The sequence below is a fragment of the Pagrus major genome, chromosome 2 (assembly GCF_040436345.1).
Source record: "Pagrus major chromosome 2, Pma_NU_1.0".
NCBI classification, from domain to species: Eukaryota; Metazoa; Chordata; class Actinopteri; order Spariformes; family Sparidae; genus Pagrus; species Pagrus major.
The window spans coordinates 19,247,579-19,266,016 of record NC_133216.1 but is presented as its reverse complement, the minus strand read 5'-3'; the positions used below and the strand labels follow the sequence as shown (position 1 = coordinate 19,266,016).

General features: G+C 40.9%; 1 protein-coding gene and 6 non-coding genes across 7 annotated transcripts in view; all 7 read right to left on the bottom strand.

The window, feature by feature from the left end:
• Window positions 1-469: 469 nt before the first annotated feature.
• On the bottom strand, window positions 470-542 carry trnam-cau (transfer RNA methionine (anticodon CAU)). Its single transcript has one exon. It is a non-coding gene; the product is annotated as a tRNA-Met (tRNA).
• A 652-nt stretch (window positions 543-1,194) lies between these two features.
• Window positions 1,195-1,267, bottom strand: trnam-cau (transfer RNA methionine (anticodon CAU)). Its single transcript has one exon. It is a non-coding gene; the product is annotated as a tRNA-Met (tRNA).
• An 889-nt stretch (window positions 1,268-2,156) lies between these two features.
• Window positions 2,157-2,229, bottom strand: trnam-cau (transfer RNA methionine (anticodon CAU)). Its single transcript has one exon. It is a non-coding gene; the product is annotated as a tRNA-Met (tRNA).
• Window positions 2,230-2,869: 640 nt separating this feature from the next.
• Window positions 2,870-2,942, bottom strand: trnam-cau (transfer RNA methionine (anticodon CAU)). The gene has a single exon. It is a non-coding gene; the product is annotated as a tRNA-Met (tRNA).
• A 652-nt stretch (window positions 2,943-3,594) lies between these two features.
• trnam-cau (transfer RNA methionine (anticodon CAU)) lies at window positions 3,595-3,667 on the bottom strand. The gene has a single exon. It is a non-coding gene; the product is annotated as a tRNA-Met (tRNA).
• Window positions 3,668-4,556: 889 nt separating this feature from the next.
• trnam-cau (transfer RNA methionine (anticodon CAU)) lies at window positions 4,557-4,629 on the bottom strand. The gene has a single exon. It is a non-coding gene; the product is annotated as a tRNA-Met (tRNA).
• A 1,360-nt stretch (window positions 4,630-5,989) lies between these two features.
• Window positions 5,990-18,438, bottom strand: part of pdgfd (platelet derived growth factor d) — a 59,691-nt gene continuing 47,242 nt past the window's right edge. The window contains exons 6-7 of the mRNA XM_073481217.1: window positions 12,407-12,624; window positions 5,990-9,599 (exon numbers count right to left, since the gene is read on the bottom strand). Of these exons, the coding sequence (XP_073337318.1) occupies window positions 9,465-9,599; window positions 12,407-12,624 (353 nt within the window). The 3' untranslated portion in view covers window positions 5,990-9,464. The remainder of the gene's footprint in view (window positions 9,600-12,406; window positions 12,625-18,438) is intronic.

Genomic DNA, 18,438 nt, shown 5'->3' with positions numbered 1-18,438 from the left:
AACTTCACATCCATTTTGGCCTCAGAGTTGAAGATGAGCTGTCACCTTTCAACTTGACTGTTTTTTGTTGATCTTGGAAATAACAATTGACAACAACACTTTTTACATTGTTGACTCTTAAGAGTTGTTCATTGACGTAAGAGAAAAAAGTTGAATTGCATTTTGCACAAAGAGTAACAATAGTAAACAAATGTGGTGTATTTGTAATGTTTCCAAATACAAGGTATTCAGGTATTGAAGGACTCACTTTTCATTCCTACAGCACATAACGGGTACATTACTTTTTTACAGTAAGTAATTTGTCTCAACATTCTACATTGCTGGGATGAGATGAACTTTCTCAAGAGAACTGACAGACATGATTCTTGTAATCAGTTTTGTTTGTCATTTTTACAGAAATCTTATCTGTTCAACCTATGCACCATGTGTCTCCCCACTGCGTTTTGTTGTCATCTGCCTTTAAAACACCTGCCTCGTGTGAGGATCGAACTCACGACCTTCAGATTATGAGACTGACACGCTGCCTACTGCGCCAACGAGGCTTGAAAGCTGTATATTTTGATTGTAACAAATTGTCACGATTGCAATTGTCAAGTCATCATTTTTTCAAATGTCTGCCTGATTTTCATTTGAAAATATCACCATCTTGCTAACATGCTAAACTAAAAGGCCACATCTTCAGTTGACTGCAAATGCTTTGAAGTTGAAAATCTGGGAAACCAATGTCCAGTCTCCATCATCTGTCCCGTGTGGTGTAAATATGACAGATGAATGTAGTTGAATGTTTCCTTCGTATAGGAGTGGTGTCGAGTTTAATGGTCTTATTTTGTCATCTGACTTTAAAACACCTGTCCCGTGTGTCACTCGATCTCACGACAAAGGCTACAATCAACCTGAGATGATTTGGGGTCAGGACCCAGCGCAATGAGAGACATGACACAAATGACATAATCAAAGTAAAGACAGGTTAAAGGAAACACAAGACTAAGAATACAACTAGAACAAAGAAATATTAACACAACGCAGGTTGGTAGTCAGTTTTGTTTCTTCATGGATGAGTCTGAGGTATGATGTTAAGGGATTTAAGCTGAATTAGATTTTTGGCATTGGCTGAGTTTTTCCATTTTTATTCCATCTATTGGCACATCTGTGTGTCCCTCATTGTGTTTTGTTGTCATCTGCCTTTAAAACACCTGCCCCGTGTCAGGGTTGAACTGACGACCTTCAGATTATGAGACTGACGCGCTGCCTACTGCGCCAACGAGGCTTGGAAAGAGACACTTTTGGATCAAGCTAAATTGTCATTGTTGCAGCTGGGGAATAGTTTTCATTTATTTTCCAAATGTATGCCTACTGTGCCAACTAGGCTTGAGATCAGCCAGATTGTGATTGGGACTTGTTGACATAATTGAGTGAGTTGTCCCAATTGCATTTGTCAAGTCATGTGATTTTTTTTAAATGTCTGCCTTTTGTACCAGCAAGGCAGTTACAGCCCTTGTCACATGTTCAAAGGTGAGCCAGTCCACTCACATTGACAGTTCATCGTTGATCTTTTCACTCAATTGACAAAACGATCTTAACACGTCGACTTTATAACTTTTTACATTTGTAAAACTCTGCCTCCTTATTGGTTTTAGAGTTGACTGTTGACATAATAGGGCCAGTGCAAGTTGAAGGAAACACAAGACTATCAATATAACTCCAACCAAGAAGTTGTAAGACAGTGATGTGGTAGTATGTCAGTGGTGAATGTGTGTGCATGAATGAGTGTAAGGTATGGTGTCAGAGATTTAAGCTGCATAGTGTAAAACAAACATTGACAAGCAGGAGAGATGCTGGACTGAGAGCAGCTCTAGGACTATCACAGATGCACGCCAACAATGTAACAATAGCGACTGAATGTTGTAAAGTTTCCTGATACTAAGACTTTCAGCACATAACTGCTACAACACTTCTGTAGTTTGTATCTCCAATTTTCTACATCACTGGGATGAGATCAAATATCTGTAGAAATCTGGCCCACATGTAGCTTCTGTCAGATTCTTCCAAAGAGTTGTGTGTTTGTCATTTTTATGGAAATCTACTGACACGCTCAGTTCAAACTGTGTACCATATGTCCCCCAGTGTGTTTTGTTGTCATCTGCCTTCAAAACACCTGCCCCGTGTGAGGATTGAACTCACGACCTTCAGATTATGAGACTGACGCGCTGCCTACTGCGCCAACGAGGCTTGAAAATTGATATTTCTGATTGAAATCAATTGTCACAATGTCTGCCTGATGGGCTAACAAGGCAGTTGGACCTCTTGTCACATGTTCAATGGTGAGCAAATACATTCACATTGACAGTTCGTCGTTGATGAAACAATCTTAACACTTCAACTTAGTTTTTACATTTTCCAAACTTCACATCCATTTTGGCCTCAGAGTTGAAGATGAGCTGTCACCTTTCAACTTGACTGTTTTTTGTTGATCTTGGAAATAACAATTGACAACAACACTTTTTACATTGTTGACTCTTAAGAGTTGTTCATTGACGTAAGAGAAAAAAGTTGAATTGCATTTTGCACAAAGAGTAACAATAGTAAACAAATGTGGTGTATTTGTAATGTTTCCAAATACAAGGTATTCAGGTATTGAAGGACTCACTTTTCATTCCTACAGCACATAACGGGTACATTACTTTTTTACAGTAAGTAATTTGTCTCAACATTCTACATTGCTGGGATGAGATGAACTTTCTCAAGAGAACTGACAGACATGATTCTTGTAATCAGTTTTGTTTGTCATTTTTACAGAAATCTTATCTGTTCAACCTATGCACCATGTGTCTCCCCACTGCGTTTTGTTGTCATCTGCCTTTAAAACACCTGCCTCGTGTGAGGATCGAACTCACGACCTTCAGATTATGAGACTGACACGCTGCCTACTGCGCCAACGAGGCTTGAAAGCTGTATATTTTGATTGTAACAAATTGTCACGATTGCAATTGTCAAGTCATCATTTTTTCAAATGTCTGCCTGATTTTCATTTGAAAATATCACCATCTTGCTAACATGCTAAACTAAAAGGCCACATCTTCAGTTGACTGCAAATGCTTTGAAGTTGAAAATCTGGGAAACCAATGTCCAGTCTCCATCATCTGTCCCGTGTGGTGTAAATATGACAGATGAATGTAGTTGAATGTTTCCTTCGTATAGGAGTGGTGTCGAGTTTAATGGTCTTATTTTGTCATCTGACTTTAAAACACCTGTCCCGTGTGTCACTCGATCTCACGACAAAGGCTACAATCAACCTGAGATGATTTGGGGTCAGGACCCAGCGCAATGAGAGACATGACACAAATGACATAATCAAAGTAAAGACAGGTTAAAGGAAACACAAGACTAAGAATACAACTAGAACAAAGAAATATTAACACAACGCAGGTTGGTAGTCAGTTTTGTTTCTTCATGGATGAGTCTGAGGTATGATGTTAAGGGATTTAAGCTGAATTAGATTTTTGGCATTGGCTGAGTTTTTCCATTTTTATTCCATCTATTGGCACATCTGTGTGTCCCTCATTGTGTTTTGTTGTCATCTGCCTTTAAAACACCTGCCCCGTGTCAGGGTTGAACTGACGACCTTCAGATTATGAGACTGACGCGCTGCCTACTGCGCCAACGAGGCTTGGAAAGAGACACTTTTGGATCAAGCTAAATTGTCATTGTTGCAGCTGGGGAATAGTTTTCATTTATTTTCCAAATGTATGCCTACTGTGCCAACTAGGCTTGAGATCAGCCAGATTGTGATTGGGACTTGTTGACATAATTGAGTGAGTTGTCACAATTGCATTTGTCAAGTCATGTGATTTTTCTTAAATGTCTGCCTTTTGTACCAGCAAGGCAGTTAGAGCCCTTGTCACATGTTCAAAGGTGAGCCAGTCCACTCACACTGACAGTTCATCGTTGATCTTTTCACTCAATTGACAAAACGATCTTAACACGTCGACTTTATAACTTTTTACATTTGTAAAACTCTGCCTCCTTATTGGTTTTAGAGTTGACTGTTGACATAATAGGGCCAGTGCAAGTTGAAGGAAACACAAGACTATCAATATAACTCCAACCAAGAAGTTGTAAGACTGTGATGTGGTAGTATGTCAGTGGTGAATGTGTGTGCATGAATGAGTGTAAGGTATGGTGTCAGAGATTTAAGCTGCATAGTGTAAAACAAACAGAGACGAGCAGGAGAGATGCTGGACTGAGAGCAGCTCTAGGACTATCACAGATGCACAGCCAACAATGTAACAATAGCGACTGAATGTTGTAAAGTTTCCCAACACTAAGACTTAGAGCACATAACCGGTACAAGACTTCTGTAGTTTGTGTCTCCAATATTCTACATCACTGGGACGTGATCAAATATCTGTAGAAATCTGGCCAACATGTAGCTTCTGTCAGATTCTTCCAAAGAGTTGTGTGTTTGTCATTTTTATGGAAATCTACTGACACGCTCAGTTCAAACTGTGTACCATGTGTCCCCCTTTGTGTTTTGTTGTCATCTGCTTTAAAACACCTGCCCCGTGTGAGGATTGAACTCACGACCTTCAGATTATGAGACTGACGCGCTGCCTACTGCGCCAACGAGGCTTGAAAAGGAAAGCTCTTTGATCAGTTGTCAAATTGTCATTGTTGCAGCTTGGGAATAATTTTCATTTTTTTCCAAATGTATGCCTACTGCGCCAACGAGGCTTTAGTTGAGCCAAATTGTGATTGAGACTTGTTGACATAATTGCAACACAAAGTCCATGTGTTTGTTTTTTTTCTTTTACAGTCATAAAACTTCTTATTCCGAAGAACAGTGAGCAATGACCATCCGACTTGACAGTTCATTGTTGATCTTGGAAACATCAATTGACAAAAACGATCGGAACACGTCTACCTGATTTTTTTTTTAACATTTTTAAAACTTATTGGCTTTAGAGTTGACTGTTGACGAAAGAGGGCCAGTGCAAGTTGAAAGAAACACAAGACATTGCTGGGACGAGATAAACTTTCTCAGAAAAAAATTGGCCCACATGAAGATTCTTACAGATTCTTGTAATCAGTTGTATGTTTCTCATTTTAATGCTTAATCTACTAACATCCTCAGTTCAACCTTTGCACCTCGTGTCACCCCATTGTGGTTTGTTGTCATCTGACTTCAAAACACCTGCCCCGTGTGAGGCTCGACTCACGACCTTCAGATTATGAGACTGACGCGCTGCCTACTGCGCCAATGAGGCTCAAAACCTGCCTACAGTGATTGAGATGAACTGTGACAATTGAAACTGTCACGTCACATGATTGGTGGAAATATCTGCCTACTGCACCGGAAAGGCAGTTAGAGCCGTTGTCACATATTAAAAGGTGAGCAACAATAACCACTCAACTTGTTTCGTCGGTCAATTTGGAAACAACAACTGAACGTCCTCTTCTTCTTACTTCTTGTCCCTGTTAGTTTAACAGTTTACCAAGAATTGCATTGTGATCGATCGTCTTGGTCTGGGCAATATAACTCTGCTCCCGACCCAAACAGAAAACCAGTTACATGGACGCTAACTCTGACGTAATATTTCTGGACTGGTGCTGACAGGATCACAGCATTGTAAAGGTGATTGTGGAAGACTATAATCAGTAGAAATTTGACCAGCGCAATCAAGACCTCTCCTGAACTTACCACTGCTACCACTGCTTAGTCTTAAAAGCTAATTTGTGGATTTTCGTGGTGACCCTTTTTCTCTTCTTGCTCTTTTTGTGCTTGTGTTCATACTTTTCTTGTTACTTCTCTCCCAGTTTCTCCTGACACCTCTTTTTCCAGTGTTAGGTATCCACTGAAATATAACACATTTCCTATTACACTCCACAGTTGATCAAACAAGCAACTGTTCCATACAGTATCATATAAAAACACCGCACAGTCAAATATTTGATAAAAGCCTTTTTGGTGAGAGAAATATCAAAGCACCGGTGGCAGTAATGCTAGAAACACTTTATTTATCGAGACAACCAGCTGATGTTTTGAATAAAACAATACAATGAAACACAATAAATTATTTAAGTAAAGCATACAGTTTTGTCATGAATATTTTTCAGAAAACAGCAAAGCAGGTTGACTTTTTGATTGCTAAAACTAACATCAGCAACTTTTCTCTCAGTTGAAAATATGACAGAACAATCCCCACAATCCTCCGAAGGGCGGCTGAAACTCTGGACCAAATCTTATTGAAGGCAATCTGAAAGGTCTAATGTGGTGTTTCGACGCTTTTACTATGAAAAATCCAAACAATTACACGAGCAGGTTTAAATGTGTGACCATGAAATATGTGTGGTTCTATTGTAAAGAAGTGGAAGTGAAAACAAACCGTTTATGGGCAAAAAGAGGAATGTCACTTTGAGGCATGCAACAATGGAATGTGCTGATTATGGCAGAAAGCTGGCAGACACAGGATGCACACACACACACACGCACACACACACACACACACACACACACACACACACACACACACACACCTCACATACATTTACAATACATCTCCTGCTGGCAGCCGATGTCTTAAAAGCTCTAACATGGTTGTTGGTACAGTAACTAAAACATTTGCAGCAAAGCATCTTGAAAAATGACACGCTCCCTAATCACCATCTGGCTCGTTAGCTGCTGAAGATTTAACGGAGTCATTTACCTGCTAACCATCCTCTGAGAAATGTGAACAAATCTTCAGCTTTGCATGAGCTTTGTGTTTATCTTTGTGTCTCAAAAAATGCATCATGTGGGAATTAAAAAACTTTCACAAGAGAGGAGACGACAGAAGCTTTATAGCAAAGTGAGGCTGCTTTAGATGAACTACAGCCAAAAACAGCAGTGTGTGTGTCTGTGTGTGTGTGTGTGTGGAGGGTGTCCGGGATAAATTACTTGGAATGTCACTATCGCACAACCCAACACATCTCTGGAATATTTAAGAGTGTTTGGTATCCCACGCCTGCCAAATACCACCCATCACAGAGTACACACATGCACATGAAAGCGGCGTCGGCACACAGCTGATCGGGTTTCACTGTGACCGAGGAATCGTCTCAGTGTCCGGTTATTCCTTTTTTGTCTCTCTTTAGAACAAAAGTAGCGTGCAAAATCCCATTTTCTCGCTGTAGATCCGGCCTGTGAAGCGGGTCTCAGCGTGTGATGGCGATGGTGGGACACATGGGAGGCGGTGATGGAGGGATGACAGATGACGGCGTCTTTTTATTTCTCACAGCTGGGTCATGTGTATGGAAATGATAAGCAGTTAGTTTGAATTCTCGCTCTGCGGCTTTGATACTCCAGCTACCTACACATTTGCACGCACAGTCACATGCCGACCATTCACAATGCTTGTATCTGCTGCCAGCTTTCACAGACTGTTGGTAACCCTCCACCCCTTAAAACAAAAGGACCCCTTCCTGAGCTGTTACAGGCAGACTGGCAGAGAAAAAGAACATTACTCTGAGTTAGTCTCTTTTTTACTGTGGTGCTGTTGCAGTGGGTCGGATTGTGATACATGTGAGCATCCTCATGAGTAAAAAAAGCAGCGTGACAAAAAAAATAATAATAAAAAAAATACAAAATCAGGCGAGCTGAATACATGAACATGCTGATTGAACCCGCTGAAGTAGCTGCAATCTTTCATGTGCTGTATCTCGAAAGTGGCTCTCATCCAGGAGCGCTGGTAATCTACAAATAGGCGGCTTGCTTGATTGTCCCTTTTCTGTCAGTCGACTCCCCCGAAAAAGTCCCTTCCTGAGTGTCTGTCTGTCTTTCCTTTCATGTGCCCCGGGTCTAAGGATCGAGGTTTTATCCGCTTTAGCAGAATTCCTGTTAGCAGTAGGAATGCCTGGAACGCTCGGAAACCTGCGTGGAGCGCTTCGGCCTCATCTGACATGCCTTTTGATGTGTTAGAGATTGAGTGATGGAGGGAGAAAGAGTGTGTGTGTGTGTGTGTGTGTGTGTGTGCATTAGAGAGAGAGAGTGAAGGGAAGCGTATGGATGGAAGGACAGACAAAGGGAAGCGTGGATATGCACGGACAGGAATCTGTGCAAAACAAAGGAGGGCTGCACTGAAAAACAGAGCAGCGAAGAATTCAGTATAAATAACTGCAGTGTTTATCTTTGGGTAGCCACGGAAGCCTAGAGTTGAATGTGTGTGTGTGTGTTAGTGTGCAATTCAGATCTGCAGGGTTGTGGTTAGCCTAATTTCACATCAAGATAAAGTGTTATTTTGGTTTACACTTTCTCCGACACCTCTCCCTCCCTCCGTCTGTCTCACGCTCACTCATCTCAGCATGCTCCTGGCGGAAGAAGCGCCTGAAGTTTCTAGAAACAGTCTTATTATAAAGGGAAGAAATGCAAATACATGCACATGAAATGAGGAGTAAAAAACAGTTTGCACAGCAGTTGGAGTCAATTTCAATTCAATCAAGTTGCCATTTCTTGAGCTCCTTTAACCAAAATATAGGCTGAATGTAAGTTTAATTGAATTTGGGTGTTTTTTCTTCATAATATGTTATTTTTTTGTACTCCAAATGTTTGTTTTTTGGAGAATGAAACTTTGATTGAATTGAAGTGAATTCCTCTGGAGGTCCACTGTTATCTTAAAGGAGACCTATTACGCTTTTTGCATTTTTCCTTTCCTTTAGTGTTTTGTCTATGTTCTAGTGCATGTAAAAGATCTTGAAAGTTTAAAAGGTCAAAGTCCCCACCAACAGAAGCTCTTCTCTCCCGCAGAAAACACTGCTCCTGAAACGCCTTGTGAGTAGTCCCGCCTTTAATTCTATGACTTTGTGACATCACACTACGTCAGCATGTCACACATTTGAACAATTTATGCCTAGAGGCTAGTTTGCCATGTAAGAATTGATTCAGTACAGCTGCTCTGTTGTTGTTAGTGGTGCTGGGTCAGGCGTGCGTGACCTGACCAATCAGAGCAGACTGGGTATTCGGGAGGGGGTCTTAAAGAGACAGGAGCTAAAACAGAGCGTTTCAGACAGAGAGGGAATACAGAGCTGCTGTACTCGACAGTATGAGAAAATTGATGTGTTTTTTGAGCATTAAAGCATGTAAACCTATTCTAGTAGTAACCCAAAATAAAATCATCAACCTGAAAATGAGCATAATATGTCTCCTTTAACACTTTTAATTGTGCAAAACTGATGTTTAAATGTGGTCTAAACAGGGAGGATTTAGTCTCCAAGTCATAACAAACATGTTTGGCTGGAAACATTTATGCATTTACAAGTTTGGAAGGCAAGTGGTCATTGAGTAGGATGCAAGCTGCAGTTTGTCAGTCAAATTGTCGCCCTCTTCTCTGCTGCATGTGTGTCTGCGTTGCTTATATTATATGAAGTCTGTTGCAAAATAGATAAAAAGAACTCGTCCAACAGTTCCAGATGCACGTGCCAGTCTCAGTGTCTCAGCGAGGGGGCTGGGAGGGACAAGCACACTCGCACTTTTCATGGTGTGTGAGGAAGATCTCATCTATGATCCAGCGCACTCGCGGCCGCCGATGGCGCTGATACAGAGTGACCTCTGGGGCGTACTTCAATACCTAAAGGAGTCAGAGAATAAGACAGAAATAATGAGGAGAGTGGGAAGAGATTCACCATTACCTGAATTGTTGGTAAGTGTCAAAAAATACTTTGCCAAGTCATTGTTGTTGATGCCAATAAATCCAATTGAATTTGAAAGAGGGAGAGACATGCAGAGAAAATAATGAGCAGCTGAATCCTGTTTTAAAGAGCATCGTTCATGACAAATCACTGCAGGAGTTCAACACAGAAAAGAGAAACACTGCTCTCTGAGAGTAACTGCACGTATTGCAAAAAACTTGACATTGAAGCCAGTCAAGGACGTCAAAATAGAGATTATGAAGAAAAGGCAAGGTTTCTAAGAATGCTGTAGTGCTCTGTGAAGCTCTGGGGGCCGTGAGGAAACAATTACGTGCCCACCCTTCCTTGTGTTAATCATAACTGACCAAGCGGGAATTCCTGTTTTATTCAGTGCAAAGACAAAACATACAAAAAATCAGGCACTAAAAGACTTTTTTTTTAAAGGAGACCTATTATGCTTTTTTGTTTGTTTTCTATTCCCTCAGTATGTTATATATGTTCTTGTGAATGTAAATGATTTTAAAAGTTAAAAAGGTCAAAGTCCTCAGGAACAGAAGCTCCTCTGTCCCACAGAAAACACTGCTCCTGAAACACCTCGGCAGTAGTCTCACCTTTAATTCTGTGACTTTGTGACATCTCACTACAACATCATGTCACACTTTTGCATAATTTACGCCTAGCTGCTAGCTTGACACGTAAGAATTGATTTAGCACAGCTGCTCCGTTATTGTTAGCGTTGCTGGCTCTGGCGTATGTGAGCTGGCTAATCAGAAGAGACTGGGTATATTCAGGAGGGGGGCCTTTAAGAGACATGAGCAAAAACATAGCGTTGAGGGGGGATACATTGCTGCCACACTGGACAGTACGGGAAAACTGATATGTTTTTGAGCATTAATGCATGCAAACCTATTCTAGTAGTAACTGCAAATTATGAACCTGAAAATGAGAATAATATGTCCCCTTTAAAATAAAGTTTCATTGTTTACAAATGTAAAGGAACAGGTTACAAGGCTCTGTTAACACCATGGAACTGATGTTATAGTTAGATTTAGTTTAACTATAGTTGACATTGTTGCAGATGGCCACAAAGTTCACAACGTGCCACTCTAATGTGAAAACAGAGTGGAAGTACAGACTGTTCCACAGTTGATGCAGTGAATTTGTTCTCCAGGGCTCAGTGAAAGCAACGCTGCCCATGATTTATGTCAGGACTTCCCAGCACTGAAACAATAGTGTGAGTCTATAGAAGTTCAGTCAGTGAAGGAAGCAGTTACAGGTCTTAGACTGCCTACAAGGAGAGGTGATGGAAACACACGTACGCATAAAAACACACTAACAACACACTCATGAGAACATGACGTGTACATTATACACAGACACAAACACACCTTTATTATGCTGTTGTACACAGTGACTTACACACACATGCTCACACACACACATAAGCACAATTACAACCCAAATCCCACTTTTGTCTAAATTTCCATTGTATGATTTTTAACAGAGAGAGAGAGAGAGAGAGAGAGAGAAAGCCCTGCAGACCAAGTTTCAATAATGAAGCTATATGAGAACAAAGACACAAAGAGATGGAGGGAAGAGAGAGAAAAGAATGAATGACAGGCTTAAGAACAAGAATGGTTCATTGCAAAGGGATAAATTGAAAATGGGAATTGGGAAGAATGAAAGGATGATGGAAGCCCACAGAGAGAGAGAGAGAGAAAGATAGAATGCTAACAATGCACTGGGAGAGATATGGAAAGATTGGAAAGAGAAGGACGGTGTGGACATGGAAAAGAACGGGGGAGAGCAGCAGGGAGAAAGTGTGAGGCTACTGGTGCATTGCTGCTTCATTGTGGATGCAGCTCCTGCCTCTGCACACCACGTCTCTCTCCTCCTCGCTCGCTCACCATCTTTTTAGCCCCTCGCAGGTAGCTGCCTTAAATGCACTGGAAATTTTACATGTTTGAATAAGCACCCCCATCACTTTTCTGTAACACTGCCACCAGGGCTCAAGTCTAAATTGAACGCTGTCGCATTAATGTGAAGGCCACAGCATGTCACTATATGCAGAGATATAAAATAAGAGGAAAAAACGACAATAATCATCATGCATCAGTCACCCTAAAGTTTCATGCTAATGCTCAAACAAATCAAGGTTGGTTCATTGCCAATAGCTGACAGTCATCAACCCTGAGCCCTGTAGTTGTTGGCATTTGTGACATGTGGGAGCTGTCGTTGCTAGACACTACATTAACATTCATTGAGACAACATCACCATGACCCCAGTTAGGCCAATCCAGCATGCTTGATTATATTAGTGGCCAACACGTTCTCACTCCCAGCTCGTCAAATACGCCAGCTTGGTCAGTGGGGTTAAGCTTCGTACTATGATCCTCTACTTACCCCTCTGGCGTTGGTTTTGCATATGAAAGGCTCTGTGGTCAAGTTAGCTACAATATGGCATATGCGATGTCCGATTAGACTTTCAAAATAAAGCTTACTAAAATAAAACTTTACCAAGTCACCCTCATCTCCAACAACGATAGCATCGTCCATGGAGATTTTTCACAGGGGACATTATCATATACCAATTTTGTAGACGTCGCCTAACTTAAAACAAATACTTACAACCTAACATCAAGGTCACAACCTAACATCTTATGATAGGTACATGAAAAAGCGAAGAAAAAAGTTTGAGTGATGCTTTGACCGGTCCACCAGTGTGTCTCCATTATAGAAGACCTACCTCGTGTAGTTTGACTGAGGTCTTGGAGGCCTGACAGGTGCAGCCGTTGTTCCAGTTATCTGTTCCGCAGCCACAGTTTCCTCCACAGCGTTTGACCAGCAGACATCGAGGGAAGAAGACGGCGTTGGTGGCCCTCAGCTCCTCGCGCAGGTTTACAGAGTAGTTGCGAGGCGTACAGCTGTACCGCTTGACGTCATCGTACAGACGGTTCAGATCAACTGTGCAGAGATAGGAAAAGAGAAAATAAGTGTTTGTTTTGTTTGGCCTTTTCTTTCCTCATTTGCATTTATTGTCATGGCAACTTTACTTTATTTGTTTCAAGACACAGAAAGACATCAGTTCCTCATCAACTGGTTATTGACAAAGTTACTATTGTGTTACATGGCACGAAACAATCAATAAAAAACAAATGTTTTTCCTTAATGTAAAAAGTAAGGGAGGGTGGGTGAGACAAAAAGCCATTTTTTATTTATTATTGCTCGTCTGTTGCTTCATATAACCATTAATAGAAATGTGTGGCAGTGGAGGGAGAATGAAGCAGGGGGAGGGAGGCAAATACGGCAAAGTGGCTGTAATTCACACAAAAAATATGCTCAATATTGATTGAATGAAAATGGTTGGAAGATGGGGAAGGCCTATTAGATATGAGTACAATTGCAACAACAATTGACTGTAGAGGAACAGATGGAGAGATGAGTGGAAGAAAGAGAGACATTAAGATGCAGAAAGAGCGAGCACACGCCAGTAGAGGAAGCAGGGGCCCATTAATTGATTGTAGATTGAATGTATTGATTGCGGTCTTTCTTCATGTCATCACTTTGGAGAAAATGATCTTGTTTGTGCACACAGGAGCTTTGTTCACTGGCCTGTTGCAATGGTTCAAAACTCATTTCAGGAGAATTAAAGGGACTATGGGACAAGCTGACTTGAAAATTTGGGATGAAAGCACCTGGTCCAAAAGGGAAGACTGGGAGAGCCAGAACCAGCTTGATCAATATTAGCCTGTTTTTTTTATATTATGTTTCACTTTGGCATCAGAGACTGAGGCAAAACTGTAGCAGGTGTGCATTTATTTGAATGTTTGCATGGCAAAGGTATATATGTAATGGAAAGAACCATCTCCAGCATGCGTATGGATTTTCTCGGATTAAGTTATAAGCCAGAGGGATGAATGGGAGAGTGAAGGAGACTACGAATGTGGAATACAGTGGCAACACGTTATCTTGTTCATATTCTGCAGGCTATCCAGAGTGACAACAATTGGTTTGACGGATGGATGAGACACATAAATAAGAAAAAAGATGAAAGGAAGAATAGGAAAGAGAAGAAAGAAGAAAGAAGAGCAACAATCAGCAGCAGATTGACTGCTCTCTCCATTGAGGTCCTCGGCAGGATAATCATCACCCTGCTGTCCACACCATGAGTGGCAATTACACCAGGTCATTGAACTATTGCTTTTACTTAAATGTCCAATTTGTAAGATAGTTGATTGTTAAGTCTCATTCCCAACTTGTCAGATACTGGTGCTTTGGGTCGGTGGCCAGCCCAACCTACCAAAGAGACAATAACAATGTAATACTACTATAGTTAAGCATAACTCCCCCCTGACTGTGTACATTTACAAAGAATACACTGTAGTTTTAAAATCTTTTTTTAATTTTAAGAATGCAAAAAATCTCATGTGAATGAGTTAATTTCACTTGTGTGCAGTGCCGTTTATTTTATTGTTGGAAAAGAAAGGAGGTTATGCATTTAAACTGTTCCAAGAGTACAAAATGAAGCCCAGTGGAGCCTTGCAATGTTGTACCCTCGTTTCTTCCCTCATAATAGCTGCCTGTAATTACTCACATCACTCGTTGATCACATTGTAGCTGTTCTGTATGTTTACAGCATGAAGGTAAAATATGTATTTCAGAAGCATTTTCATTCTGTAAACAGGCTCTAAAGACTTGCCCTTGGAGGAGCCCTCTAGGACCCCCCTGCACAGGGAATGGGAAAGCAAGGCCTCATTCAAAACAGCTTGATTGATGTGAATACACAGTACCAAAGCAGGCGAGTGCCACAGTAAACTGGAATAGTTTGGATATTTTAGAAAGCATCACAGTTTGATCCATCAGTTACCATGGAGTCTTGAATCTTGCTCTAAAGGCTGTAATGACGCTCCCTTAATGGTCTCCTGAGGTTCAGAGGAGACAGCCTTGAGGATCATGGGAGGCACCCACTGGACTAAATTCAGGCGCTTCACTACTTGCAGAAACCACTTTAGGAGAGGATGACTGAACAATCCCCTCAGCAAAAGCAACACGACAAGAAGAAATCGCTGATGCGTTCACCTTCATGGTAGAATGAAACTGTCCTCTGTCCAACAGAAAGAGGGAAAAAATCACTAAACTGTTCTTCTGAGTAGTTCCTACTGACAGTGGACTGAGGATGGTTGACTCCGAAAGAGGGGAACAATTGCATGTTCTCCAGGCTGAAGCCATTCAGGGCCAAACACATCAATGGCTGCCCAAGTATTGGCATCTTAACACTGTTTATCCAAGACAGGGTCCCAAAAAAGCAGGGTTAAAGTGGTCACCAATGGGTTTTCGTCGGAATATCGTTGCTCCGATCTTCATCAAGTCCTGACTACCTTTGCTCCCATACAACATTAAAGGCCACAAGTGGTGTGGAGATCTTTCACCATTATGAAACTGAAAGAAAGTAGAAGCAGGGTTTTGCTCTGAGGGCCATTACCAGTACCATGTCGGGTTGGTTGCTTTCCCAATAAGCAGACCCGACAAAGATCAAAGAGCCAATTACAGAGCAAAGCCTGGTTGAAATGGGGTAACCCTTTTTGAAACAAGTAAAATATTCTTGAAACAAGTCCATTTGCGGTGAAGATGAATGACATTTCTTGGCCCATCACTAGCTTTTTCTCTTCACTGAAGCACAATGGGCTTTTACGACCCAATACAAGAATAAATGACTTGTCAAGATCGATACTTGCAGTGAACTACAACAGTGTCGCTTGCTGAGATTGGCTTCCATTGGCTTGTCTTTGAGTCTTGCTTCAACAATGCAACAATGAAAATCAGTCCTGCACGAGAAACTACCTTAAAATCACATCGTCCACGTTAGTATAACAATGACAAATTTGCTTGACGTGCAATATTGTGTGTGAGTGAGAGAAATCAAAGGGGAGTGCAGTGGGGTCAAGGGAAGCCCTAATGGCATTGATAATCAATAAGCAATTGTTCACAAAAAGAAATCTTTGCAGTGGGGGTTTCCACTCGTGACATAAAGCATGTGGGAAGCCCAATGAACAACAATGAAGAGACAGAGAGAAGAGCAGGGGATGTGATTATTTGCTTTGGCAATACAAAGAAAGAGAGAGAGATGAAGGTGGAAGGTGCAGTATTCATCTTGACGGCCCTGATTGTCTTTTTTATCAAAGTGGTAAAACAGCACATATTTACAGACAGTGTTTTCCTAATAAGATTAGATACAAGAGGGATGTAGAAAAGAAATACAGCAAATGAAAGCGACTGTACTGTATGTGTATTTGCATATGCCTGCTGTTGTGTGCGAGGGGTGGTACGTGTTTGCATGCTCCTCTAAAATCCCGTCCCGCGTGCCGTCTTAGAGAGTTGCTGTGTGCACATCCGCTATTGTACAGTAGGCTAAATGAAAAGTGGATTATGTCTGCATTTGTGTATTATCAGGCTAAATGAGGACAGCAGTGTCAGCCACTGTCATGTTTCAAATATCAAAAGAAAAACAGAATTTATTAGTGTGTACTTTGGATGGAGACATAACATTTGGGTGAAAATAAGTTAGCACTCATGTGCTAATTTGAAGCAAATAATGGTATATTCTATACAAATTGTGAAAACCGAAATTATATAATTTGCTATAGATTGATTTGACCTACTCAGTTTATCTCTAATAACAAATAAATGTACTGTACATCCTGGTTTAAAGTCCTATGGACTTCTTAAAGAAGGCTATTCACTGAATCATGCAAACCACTATTTAAATAGTATTTAAACGCAATAGTTGTAGTACTGCCATAACCTGATCATCATAGCTACAGGTAGATAATGTAATGTACTATTCTGCACCAACTATTGTACTCTGTGCATCTCATCTGTAGCTCTAAAATAAAAACATCTAAGACACCGTCAATGAAAGAAACCCTGTGTATCAAAGGTGCAATATGTAAGATTTGGCCACCTGTCGAAGGTGTTTCAAACAAATAGGGGGCAGCACATCACCAAAGGAACCGCAGAGTGCTGCTCACTATACTCTTTGCTGCAGCTATCACTGGCTGTAGCAATAAGCTGCCACTGGCTAGCTAGCTAAATCACATCGTTTTACAAAGAGTTATCAACGCAATAGTTTGATTAAAGAGAGAGACTTGAATTTAGAAAGTGCAAGGTTTTATTATCTGTTAAATAAGGAAAACAGGTGTTAGCATTTTTACTTTCTTGACATTTGTGAGTTAATGTTGTTTATTTATTAGACTAAACAAGCTGAGAGAGATAAGATGGGCTAGTGCCAGCTGATTAGCATGCTGACTTCAGTACTGTAGATACCTTCTGCAACACAATACATAGACAGCTTTGACACAACATCAAAACTGTTTCTTGATATTCTGTTGATTTTAAAAGGACTTAAACCTAGTTGTTTTTGAAACCCTGCTATTGACCTTGAACCTTGTACTTTAAGTTAACTTTTCAACCTTTTATACTAAAATTATTTTATAGATATTACATATTGAACCTTTAAAGATAGTATTTACATTGTCATATGTGCGTCTCAATAACAAGCTCTTAGGCTTTAAGTTGTATGAATACAAAATACTGAACAGAACTCCAATCCATGTCGTCCTTCAGGATAAAGCAAATTAATCTCTTGTTAAGCTGTCAGAATGATACTGGATATGCAGCAGTTTATTAATGATGTATTAGCCCTATCTACATGAGAAAATGCATGATTTATTTATTTATTTTTGCAGGTCAGACACAGTAACAGCTACCATAGCTAACTTGCTAATCGAAGGTGTAACATGGAGGGAGTGTTGAGCATTACGCATTCATCTCATCCTCTAGGACGACAGTACAGACCCAGCGTTCTGACACAGCTCACAGCCAAATCACAGAAACCTTTTTTTCTGCATCTCCTTTTGTTGTGAAAGGTACAGGTGACAGAGAACCCATCATTTCTCTTTTCATGATTTAACTGAAGAGCCAAATAGCAGATTTTCACAAAGTGAAGGTCTCACAGATGATGACATGAATGTGAGGATGACAAGAGTCATGACAGGTATCTCTGACATTCTTAATGTTTGTTTACATCTCTTGAGGTGATGCAAGGCTTGATGTGAAGGAGCTGGTAAGTTCAATAACACCTTTTAACACTAAACGCAGGGGACAACAGGTACATATGCTTACGTGCGGGAGTAAATTGCATGTTTATGCTGTATCAGTAAAGATAAAAGCACAGGTTATGTGTGTGTGGGCTTGCAGGGCTGAGTTTGTGTCTTTTTAAGGGGAATAAGTGTAATCTCAGAAAAAGCAGTGGTGTGGAACCCTGTCAGGGAGTGTGTGGGAGAAAAAGACAGAAAGACTGAGAGCAAGCAATGCTGTGAGAATGACTGTGTCGCTCACACAGCCAGCAACGTGAAAAAAAAAGTGTCGCATCTGTGCATGTGAAATGTACGGATATTATTCTGCTCTAAAGTTGTAGTAGGAGTTTAGATGTTTGTATAAGTATGTTTTTGTGTTAATGTTATTCATGTGTGAGTGACTCAGACTTAAAAGTGTCCCAATTAACATTAGGGTCAGACTCTGTGTCCTTCATGGGAACAAAGGTGGGTGTAAGCTTCTGAGTGTGTGTGCGCGTCTTAATGAAAACAAAGCTAAGCTGCTGACTGCGGCACATTTCTGCTCCGCTGCACAGGTTGAATTTCCAATTAGAGAGCGCTACGCTGGTACAGTATATCAAAGACCCGCAGCACCTATGCACCTCTCTGTAGTGCTGCAACATGC